The sequence below is a fragment of the Salmo salar genome, unplaced genomic scaffold (assembly GCF_965601325.2).
Source record: "Salmo salar unplaced genomic scaffold, fSalSal1 ptg000691l, whole genome shotgun sequence".
In the NCBI taxonomy this organism is placed as follows: Eukaryota; Metazoa; Chordata; class Actinopteri; order Salmoniformes; family Salmonidae; genus Salmo; species Salmo salar.
Genome location: NW_027675466.1, coordinates 2,467,501 through 2,480,000, shown reverse-complemented (window position 1 = coordinate 2,480,000; position 12,500 = coordinate 2,467,501). Strand labels below are relative to the sequence as shown.

At 43.0% G+C, this 12,500-nt stretch overlaps 1 protein-coding gene across 1 annotated transcript in view; it reads right to left on the bottom strand.

Annotated features, from left to right (window-relative positions):
* LOC123732709 (DNA topoisomerase 3-alpha-like) overlaps positions 1-12,500 on the bottom strand; it is a 43,923-nt gene that overhangs the window by 16,302 nt on the left and 15,121 nt on the right. The window contains exons 9-11 of the mRNA XM_082972454.1: positions 11,203-11,277; positions 10,881-10,963; positions 7,635-7,845 (exon numbers count right to left, since the gene is read on the bottom strand). Coding sequence (XP_082828580.1) covers positions 7,635-7,845; positions 10,881-10,963; positions 11,203-11,277 — 369 coding nt within the window. The remainder of the gene's footprint in view (positions 1-7,634; positions 7,846-10,880; positions 10,964-11,202; positions 11,278-12,500) is intronic.

Genomic DNA, 12,500 nt, shown 5'->3' with positions numbered 1-12,500 from the left:
CACTAACCGATCTAGCCGGGATAGTCCACTCAGTAACACTAACCGATCTAGCCAGGATAGTCCACTCAGTAACACTAACCGATCTAGCCAGGATAGTCCACTCAGTAACACTAACCGATCTAGCCAGGATAGTCCACTCAGTAACACTAACCGATCTAGCCAGGATAGTCCACTCAGTAACACTAACCGATCTAGCCAGGATAGTCCACTCAGTAACACTAACCGATCTAGCCAGGATAGTCCACTCAGTAACACTAACCGATCTAGCCAGGATAGTCCACTCAGTAACACTAACCGATCTAGCCAGGATAGTCCACTCAGTAACACTAACCGATCTAGCCAGGATAGTCCACTCAGTAACACTAACCGATCTAGCCAGGATAGTCCACTCAGTAACACTAACCGATCTAGCCAGGATAGTCCACTCAGTAACACTAACCGATCTAGCCAGGATAGTCCACTCAGTAACACTAACCGATCTAGCCAGGATAGTCCACTCAGTAACACTAACCGATCTAGCCAGGATAGTCCACTCAGTAACACTAACCGATCTAGCCAGGATAGTCCACTCAGTAACACTAACCGATCTAGCCAGGATAGTCCACTCAGTAACACTAACCGATCTAGCCAGGATAGTCCACTCAGTAACACTAACCGATCTAGCCAGGATAGTCCACTCAGTAACACTAACCGATCTAGCCAGGATAGTCCACTCAGTAACACTAACCGATCTAGCCAGGATAGTCCACTCAGTAACACTAACCGATCTAGCCAGGATAGTCCACTCAGTAACACTAACCGATCTAGCCAGGATAGTCCACTCAGTAACACTAACCGATCTAGCCAGGATAGTCCACTCAGTAACACTAACCGATCTAGCCAGGGATAGTCCAACTCAGTAACACTAACCGATCTAGCCGGGATAGTCCACTCAGTAACACTAACAGATCTAGCCGGGATAGTCCACTCAGTAACACTAACCGATCTAGCCGGGATAGTCCACTCAGTAACACTAACCGATCTAGCCGGGATAGTACACTCAGTAACACTAACCGATCTAGCCAGGATAGTCCACTCAGTAACACTAACAGATCTAGCCAGGATAGTACACTCAGTAACACTAACCGATCTAGCCAGGATAGTCCACTCAGTAACACTAACAGATCTAGCCAGGATAGTACACTCAGTAACACTAACCGATCTAGCCAGGATAGTCCACTCAGTGACACTTACCGATCTAGCCAGGATAGTCCAGTCAGCGACACTAACCGATCTAGCCAGGATAGTCCACTCAGCGACACTAACCGATCTAGCCAGGATAGTCCACTCAGCGACACTAACCGATCTAGCCGGGATAGTCCACTCAGTGACACTAACCGATCTAGCCGGATAGTCCACTCAGCGACACTAACAGATCTAGCCGGGATAGTCCACTCAGTGACACTAACCGATCTAGCCGGGATAGTCCACTCAGTAACACTAACCGATCTAGCCGGGATAGTCCACTCAGTAACACTAACCGATCTAGCCGGGATAGTCCACTCAGTAACACTAACCGATCTAGCCGGGATAGTCCACTCAGTAACACTAACCGATCTAGCCAGGATAGTCCACTCAGTGACACTAACCGATCTAGCCAGGATAGTCCAGTCAGCGACACTAACCGATCTAGCCAGGATAGTCCACTCAGCGACACTAACCGATCTAGCCAGGATAGTCCACTCAGTGACACTAACCGATCTAGCCAGGATAGTCCACTCAGCGACACTAACAGATCTAGCCGGATAGTCCACTCAGTGACACTAACCGATCTAGCCGGATAGTCCACTCAGTAACACTAACCGATCTAGCCGGGATAGTCCACTCAGTAACACTAACCGATCTAGCCGGGATAGTCCACTCAGTAACACTAACCGATCTAGCCAGGATAGTCCACTCAGTAACACTAACCGATCTAGCCAGGATAGTCCACTCAGTAACACTAACCGATCTAGCCAGGATAGTCCACTCAGTAACACTAACCGATCTAGCCAGGATAGTCCACTCAGTAACACTAACCGATCTAGCCAGGATAGTCCACTCAGTAACACTAACCGATCTAGCCAGGATAGTCCACTCAGTAACACTAACCGATCTAGCCAGGATAGTCCACTCAGTAACACTAACCGATCTAGCCAGGATAGTCCACTCAGTAACACTAACCGATCTAGCCAGGATAGTCCACTCAGTAACACTAACCGATCTAGCCAGGATAGTCCACTCAGTAACACTAACCGATCTAGCCAGGATAGTCCACTCAGTAACACTTACCGATCTAGCCAGGATAGTCCACTCAGTAACACTAACCGATCTAGCCAGGATAGTCCACTCAGTAACACTAACCGATCTAGCCAGGATAGTCCACTCAGTAACACTAACCGATCTAGCCAGGATAGTCCACTCAGTAACACTAACCGATCTAGCCAGGATAGTCCACTCAGTAACACTAACCGATCTAGCCAGGATAGTCCACTCAGTAACACTAACCGATCTAGCCAGGATAGTCCACTCAGTAACACTAACCGATCTAGCCAGGATAGTCCACTCAGTAACACTAACCGATCTAGCCAGGATAGTCCACTCAGTAACACTAACCGATCTAGCCAGGATAGTCCACTCAGTAACACTAACCGATCTAGCCAGGATAGTCCACTCAGTAACACTAACCGATCTAGCCAGGATAGTCCACTCAGTAACACTAACCGATCTAGCCAGGATTCCAGTGGGTCAGAAGTTTACATACACTAAGTTGGACTTCAAACTCAGTGCCACATTGCTTGACATCACAGGAAAATCTCTAGCTCTATATATATACCTGTAGTCTGTTGGAGTATATATATATATACCTGTAGTGTGTTGGTGTATATATATATATATACCTGTAGTGTGTTGGTGTATATATATATATACCTGTAGTGTGTTGGTGTATATATATACCTGTAGTGTGTTGGTGTATATATATATATACCTGCAGTGTGTTGGTGTATATATATACCTGTAGTGTGTTGGTGTATATATATACCTGTAGTGTGTTGGTGTATATATATACCTGTAGTGTGTTGGTGTATATAGATATACCTGTAGTGTGTTGGTGTATATATATACCTGTAATGTGTTGGTGTATATATATACCTGTAGTGTGTTGGTGTATATATATATACCTGTAGTGTGTTGGTGTATATATATATACCTGTAGTGTGTATATATATATATACCTGTAGTGTGTTGGTGTATATATATACCTGTAGTGTGTTGGTGTATATATATAGCTGTAGTGTGTTGGTGTATATATATATACCTGTAGTGTGTTGGTGTATATATATATACCTGTAGTGTGTTGGTGTATATATATATACCTGTAGTGTGTTGGTGTATATATATATACCTGTAGTGTGTTGGTGTATATATATATACCTGTAGTGTGTTGGTGTATATATATACCTGTAGTGTGTTGGTGTATATATATATATATATACCTGTAGTGTGTTGGTGTATATATATATATACCTGTAGTGTGTTGGTGTATATATATACACCTGTAGTGTGTATATATATATATACCTGTAGTGTGTTGGTGTATATATATACCTGTAGTGTGTTGGTGTATATATATACCTGTAGTGTGTTGGTGTATATATATACCTGTAGTGTGTTGGTGTATATATATATATACCTGTAGTGTGTTGGTGTATATATATTTATACCTGTAGTGTGTTGGTGTATATATATATACCTGTAGTGTGTTGGTGTATATATATATATATATATATACCTGTAGTGTGTTGGTGTATATATATATATATACCTGCAGTGTGTTGGTGTATATATATATATATATATACCTGTAGTGTGTTGGTGTATATATATATACCTGTAGTGTGTTGGTGTATATATATATATATATACCTGTAGTGTGTTGGTGTATATATATACCTGTAGTGTGTTGGTGTATATATATACCTGTAGTGTGTTGGTGTATATATATACCTGTAGTGTGTTGGTGTATATATATACCTGTAGTGTGTTGGTGTATATATATATACCTGTAGTGTGTTGGTGTATATATATATATATATATACCTGTAGTGTGTTGGTGTATATATATATATACCTGTAGTGTGTTGGTGTATATATATATACCTGTAGTGTGTTGGTGTATATATATATATATATATATACCTGTAGTGTGTTGGTGTATATATATATATATACCTGTAGTGTGTTGGTGTATATATATACCTGTAGTGTGTTGGTGTATATATATACCTGTAGTGTGTTGGTGTATATATATACCTGTAGTGTGTTGGTGTATATATATATATATACCTGTAGTGTGTTGGTGTATATATATATATATATACCTGTAGTGTGTTGGTGTATATATATACCTGTAGTGTGTTGGTGTATATATATATACCTGTAGTGTGTTGGTGTATATATATACCTGTAGTGTGTTGGTGTATATATATATATATATACCTGTAGTGTGTTGGTGTATATATATATATATACCTGTAGTGTGTTGGTGTATATATATACCTGTAGTGTGTTGGTGTATATATATATATACCTGTAGTGTGATGGTGTATATATATATATATATATATATACCTGTAGTGTGTATGTATATATATATATATACCTGTAGTGTGTTGGTGTATATATATATATACCTGTAGTGTGTTGGTGTATATATATATACCTGTAGTGTGTTGGTGTATATATATATACCTGTAGTGTGTTGGTGTATATATATATACCTGTAGTGTGTTGGTGTATATATATATATACCTGTAGTGTGTTGGTGTATATATATATATATACCTGTAGTGTGTTGGTGTATATATATATATATATACCTGCAGTGTGTTGGTGTATATATATACCTGTAGTGTGTTGGTGTATATATATACCTGTAGTGTGTTGGTGTATATATATACCTGTAGTGTGTTGGTGTATATATATATACCTGTAGTGTGTTGGTGTATATATATACCTGTAGTGTGTTGGTGTATATATATATACCTGTAGTGTGTTGGTGTATATATATATACCTGTAGTGTGTTGGTGTATATATATATATATATATATATATACACCTGTAGTGTGTATATATATATATATATACCTGTAGTGTGTTGGTGTATATATATATACCTGTAGTGTGTTGGTGTATATATATATACCTGTAGTGTGTTGGTGTATATATATATACCTGTAGTGTGTTGGTGTATATATATATATATACCTGTAGTGTGTTGGTGTATATATATATATATACCTGTAGTGTGTTGGTGTATATATATACCTGTAGTGTGTTGGTGTATATATATATATACCTGTAGTGTGTTGGTGTATATATATATATACCTGTAGTGTGTTGGTGTATATATATACCTGTAGTGTGTTGGTATATATATATATACCTGTAGTGTGTTGGTGTATATATATATATACCTGTAGTGTGTTGGTGTATATATATATATACCTGTAGTGTGTTGGTGTATATATATATATACCTGTAGTGTGTTGGTGTATATATATATATATACCTGTAGTGTGTTGGTGTATATATATATATATATATACCTGTAGTGTGTTGGTGTATATATATACCTGTAGTGTGTTGGTGTATATATATATATATATACCTGTAGTGTGTTGGTGTATATATATATATATATACCTGTAGTGTGTTGGTGTATATATATACCTGTAGTGTGTTGGTGTATATATATATATACCTGTAGTGTGTTGGTGTATATATATACCTGTAGTGTGTTGGTGTATATATATATATACCTGTAGTGTGTTGGTGTATATATATATATACCTGTAGTGTGTTGGTGTATATATATATACCTGTAGTGTGTTGGTGTATATATATATATATACCTGTAGTGTGTTGGTGTATATATATATATATACCTGTAGTGTGTTGGTGTATATATATACCTGTAGTGTGTTGGTGTATATATATATATATATACCTGTAGTGTGTTGGTGTATATATATATATATATACCTGTAGTGTGTTGGTGTATATATATACCTGTAGTGTGTTGGTGTATATATATATACCTGTAGTGTGTTGGTGTATATATATACCTGTAGTGTGTTGGTGTATATATATATATACCTGTAGTGTGTTGGTGTATATATATATATACCTGTAGTGTGTTGGTGTATATATATATACCTGTAGTGTGTTGGTGTATATATATATATATATATACCTGTAGTGTGATGGTGTATATATATATATATACCTGTAGTGTGTATGTATATATATATATACCTGTAGTGTGTTGGTGTATATATATATATATACCTGTAGTGTGTTGGTGTATATATATATACCTGTAGTGTGTTGGTGTATATATATATACCTGTAGTGTGTTGGTGTATATATATATATATACCTGTAGTGTGTTGGTGTATATATATATATACCTGTAGTGTGTTGGTGTATATATATATATATATATACACCTGTAGTGTGTTGGTGTATATATATATATACCTGTAGTGTGTTGGTGTATATATATATACCTGTAGTGTGTTGGTGTATATATATATATATACCTGTAGTGTGTCGGTGTATATATATATATATATATACCTGTAGTGTGTTGGTGTATATATATATATATACCTGTAGTGTGTTGGTGTATATATATATACCTGTAGTGTGATGGTGTATATATATATATACCTGTAGTGTGATGGTGTATATATATATACCTGTAGTGTGATGGTGTATATATATATATACCTGTAGTGTGTATGTTATATATATATATATATATACCTGTAGTGTGTTGGTGTATATATATACCTGTAGTGTGTTGGTATATATATATATACCTGTAGTGTGTTGGTGTATATATATATATACCTGTAGTGTGATGGTGTATATATATATACCTGTAGTGTGATGGTGTATATATATATACCTGTAGTGTGTTGGTGTATATATATATATACCTGTAGTGTGTTGGTGTATATATATATATATATATATACCTGTAGTGTGTTGGTGTATATATATATACCTGTAGTGTGTCGGTGTATATATATATATACCTGTAGTGTGTTGGTGTATATATATACCTGTAGTGTGTTGGTATATATATATATACCTGTAGTGTGATGGTGTAAATATATATATACCTGTAGTGTGTATGTATATATATATATATATACCTGTAGTGTGTTGGTGTATATATATACCTGTAGTGTGTTGGTGTATATATATACCTGTAGTGTGTTGGTGTATATATATATATACCTGTAGTGTGTATGTATATATATATATATATATACCTGTAGTGTGTTGGTGTATATATATATACCTGTAGTGTGTTGGTGTATATATATATACCTGTAGTGTGTTGGTATATATATATATACCTGTAGTGTGTTGGTGTATATATATATATACCTGTAGTGTGATGGTGTATATATATATACCTGTAGTGTGATGGTGTATATATATATACCTGTAGTGTGTATGTATATATATATATATATACCTGTAGTGTGATGGTGTATATATATATACCTGTAGTGTGTATGTATATATATATATATACCTGTAGTGTGCTGGTGTACTTGATGGGGTGTATAGGGGGATGAGCCTGATCTGTCTTGGTGCCCTGTCGTGGGTTGGGACCCCCTGGCTGCTCCATCACCCCTCTAGCGAAGGGCCCCCAGGCGGGGCTGTGTGTCTGATGCTCCACCAGGGGGCCCAGGGCCAGGTCCTTAGGAAACATGTTGGTCTCTGTCCGCGGATAACTGATTAACCTACACACACACACACACACACACACACACACACAGAGACACACACACAGAGACACACACACACACACACACACACACACACACACACACACACACACACACACACACACACACACACACACACACACACAGAGAGAGAGAAAAATATTACCACACACTATCTCTACAACTGATGAACATACAGGGTAACTAGTTAACAGAAAGATGATTAAAAGCCTGGGGACCTAGTTAACAGACCTGCGACACTAACGTCCCCCCCCCGCTAACGTCCTCCGCTAACGTCCCCCCGCTAATGTCCCCCGCTAACGTCCCCCGCTATCGTCCACCGCTAACGTCCCCTGCTAACGTCCCCCGCTAACGTCCTCCACTAACGTCCCCCGCTAACGTCCTCCGCTAACGTCCCCCGCTAACGTCCTCCGCTAACGTCCCCCCGCTAACGTCCCCCGCTAACGTCCCCCCGCTAACGTCCCCCGCTAACGTCCCCCGCTATCGTCCTCCACTAACGTCCCCCGCTAACGTCCTCCGCTAACGTCCCCCGCTAACGTCCTCCGCTAACGTCCCCCCGCTAACGTCCCCCGCTAACGTCCCCCGCTAACGTCCCCCACTAACGTCCCACACTAACCACTAACGTCCCCCACAACCGTCCCGCACTAACGTCCCCCACTAACCACTAACGTCCCCCACTAACGTCCCCCACTAACGTCCCCCACTAACCACTAACGTCCCCCACTAACGTCCCCCACTAACGTCCTCCACTATCGTCCCCCGCTAACGTCCCTCCACTAACGTCCCCCACTAACCACTAACGTCCCCCACTAACGTCCCCCACTAACGTCCTCCACTAACGTCCCCCACTAACCACTAACGTCCCCCACTAACGTCCCCCACTAACCACTAACGTCCCCCACTAACGTCCCCCACTAACGTCCCCCACTAACTAACGTCCTCCACTAACGTCCTCCACTAACGTCCCCCACTTACCACTAACGTCCCGCACTAACGTCCCCCACTAAAGTCCTCCACTAACCACTAACGTCCCCCACTAACGTCCCCCACTAACGACTAACGTCCTCCACTAACGTCCTCCACTAACGTCCTCCACTAACGTCCCCCACTAACGTCCCCCACTAACGTCCTCCACTAACGTCCCCCACTAACCACTAACGTCCCCCACTAACGTCCCCCACTAACGTCCCCCACTAACCACTAACGTCCCCCACTAACGTCCCCCACTAACCACTAACATCCCCCACTAACGTCCCCCACTAACGTCCCCCACTAACGTCCCCCACTAACGTCCCCCACTAACGTCCCCCACTAACCACTAACGTCCCCCACTAACGTCCTCCACTAACGTTCCCCACTAACCACTAACGTCCCCCACTAACGTCCCCCACTAACGTCCTCCACTAACCACTAACGTCCCCCACTAACCACTAACGTCCCCCACTAACGTCCCCAAATAACGTCCTCCACTAACGTCCCCCACTAACGTCCCCCACTAACCACTAACGTCCTCCACTAACGTCCCCCACTAACCACTAACGTCCCCCACTAACGTCCCCCACTAACCACTAACGTCCCCCACTAACCACTAACGTCCCCCACTAACATCCCCCACTAACGTCCCCCCACTAACCACTAACGTCCCCCACTAACGTCCTCCACTAACGTCCCCCACTAACCACTAACGTCCTCCACTAACGTCCCCCACTAACCACTAACGTCCTCAACTAACGTCCCCCACTAACGTCCCCCACTAACGTCCCCCACTAACCAATAACGTCCTCCACTAACGTCCCCCACTAACGTCCTCCACTATCGTCCCCCACTAACGTCCCCCACTAACCACTAACGTCCCCCACTAGGGTCAAGGGTTTAGGGAGTAGGGTCTAGGGCTTAGGGAGTAGGGTCTAGGGAGTAGGGTCTAGGGAGTAGGGTCTAGGGAGTAGGGTTTAGGGAGTAGGGTTTAGGGAGTAGGGTCTAGGGAGTAGGGTTTAGGGAGTAGGGTTTAGGGAGTAGGGTTTAGGGAGTAGGGTCTAGGGAGTAGGGTCTAGGGAGTAGGGTTTAGGGAGTAGGGTCTAGGGAGTAGGGTTTAGGGAGTAGGGTCTTGTGTGTAGTGAGTAGGGTCTAGGGTTTAGTGAGTAGGGTCTAGGGCTTAGGGTCTAGGGTTTAGGGAGTAGGGTTTAGGGTCTAGGGTCTAGGGTTTAGGGAGTAGGGTTTAGGGTCTAAGAAGTAGGGACTAGGGACTAGGGTTTAGGGTCTAAGGTTTAGGGACTAGGGTTTAGGGAGTAGGGTTTAGGGTCTAGGATCTAGGGTTTAGGGTCTAGGGTTTAGGGACTAGGGTCTAGGGTTTAGGGAGTAGGGTTTAGGGACTAGGGTCTAGGGTTTAGGGTCTAGGGTCTAGGGTTTAGGGACTAGGGTTTAGGGACTAGGGTTTAGGGACTAGGGTCTAGGGTTTAGGGAGTAGGGTTTAGGGACTAGGGTTTAGGGTCTAGGGTTTAGGGTCTAGGGTTTAGGGTCTAGGGTTTAGGGACTAGGGTCTAGGGTTTAGGGACTAGGGTCTAGGGTCTAGGGTTTAGGGAGTAGGGTTTGGGACTAGGGACTAGGGTTTAGGGTCTAGGGTTTAGGGTTTAGGGTTTAGGGACTAGGGTTTAGGGTCTAGGGTTTAGGGAGTAGGGTTTAGGGACTAGGGTTTAGGGACTAGGGTTTAGGGACTAGGGTCTAAGAAGTAGGGACTAGGGACTAGGGTTTAGGGTCTAAGAAGTAGGGACTAGGGACTAGGGTCTAGGGTTTAGGGTCTAGGGTTTAGGGTCTAGGGTTTAGGGACTAGGGTCTAGGGTTTAGGGTCTAGGGTTTAGGGACTAGGGTTTAGGGACTAGGGTTTAGGGACTAGGGTTTAGGGACTTGGGTCTAGGGTTTAGGGACTAGGGTTTAGGGACTAGGGTTTAGGGACTAGGGTTTAGGGACTAGGGTTTAGGGACTTGGGTTTAGGGACTAGGGTTTAGGGACTAGGGATTAGGGGAAACCCTCACCCCTGTGTGTATAGTTTCTCAGCGATCTTCATGGTCTCTTTGGCGCCGATTCTCAACTTCCTGGAAACCAGCTTCTCCATTTCCTATTGGACCAGACAACAACACAGGCAGACCATTGGTCAATAGACAGGAAGTGAGTGTGTGTCAGTGTGTTTATGGATAGATAGATAGATAGATAGATAGATAGATAGATAGATAGATAGATAGATAGATAGATAGATAGATAGATAGATAGATAGATAGATAGATAGATAGATAGATAGATAGATAGATAGATAGATAGATAGATAGATAGATAGATAGATAGGGCGTATGGCCTCACCACTGTGTCCAGGGGCAGCGGCCTCCACTTGCTTTTGGGTTTACTGGTTACCGAGGTGACGGTTGCTATGGGATCCTAGGAATTCAGGTTATTACCCCATCATCATCATCATCTTCACTGTAGCAGTTAGATTAGTTCAATAAATCACCATCAAAATCTGGTGTAACTGGCATGCTGACTGTAGGAATGTCCACCAGAGCTGTTTTAAATGTTCATTTCTCTACTATAAGCCACCTCTAAACGTCTGACATTAGTAATAACCCCCCCCCATCCTACCTCCATACAGACAGACCCCCCCTCCTACCCCCATACAGACCCCTCCTCCTACCTCCATACAGACAGACCCCCCCTCCTACCCCCATACAGACCCCTCCTCCTACCTCCATACAGACAGACCCCCCCTCCTACCCCCATACAGACCCCTCCTCCTACCTCCATACAGACAGACCCCCCCCTCCTACCCCCATACAGACCCCTCCTCCTACCTCCATACAGACAGACCCCCCCTCCTACCCCCATACAGACCCCTCCTCCTACCTCCATACAGACAGACCCCCCCTCCTACCCCCATACAGACCCCTACTCCTACCTCCATACAGACAGACCCCCCCTCCTACCTCCATACAGATCTGGTAGACCACTAGACAGACAGACCCCCCCTCCTACCTCCATACAGATCTGGTAGACCACTAGACAGACAGACCCCCCTCCTACCTCCATACAGATCTGGTAGACCACTAGACAGACAGACCCCCCCTCCTACCTCCATACAGATCTGGTAGACCACTAGACAGACAGACCCCCCTCCTACCTCCATACAGATCTGGTAGACCACTAGACAGACAGACCCCCCTCCTACCTCCATACAGATCTGGTAGACCACTAGACAGACAGACCCCCCTCCTACCTCCATACAGATCTGGTAGACCACTAGACAGACAGACCCCCCTCCTACCTCCATACAGATCTGGTAGACCACTAGACAGACAGACCCCCCTCCTACCTCCATACAGATCTGGTAGACCACTAGACAGACAGACCCCCCTCCTACCTCCATACAGATCTGGTAGACCACTAGACAGACAGACCCCCCTCCTACCTCCATACAGATCTGGTAGACCACTAGACAGACAGACAGACCCCCCTCCTACCTCCATACAGATCTGGTAGACCACTAGACAGACAGACCCCCCCTCCTACCTCCATACAGATCTGGTAGACCACTAGACAGACAGACAGACCCCCCTCCTACCTCCATACAGATCTGGTAGACCACTAGACAGACAGACAGACCCCCC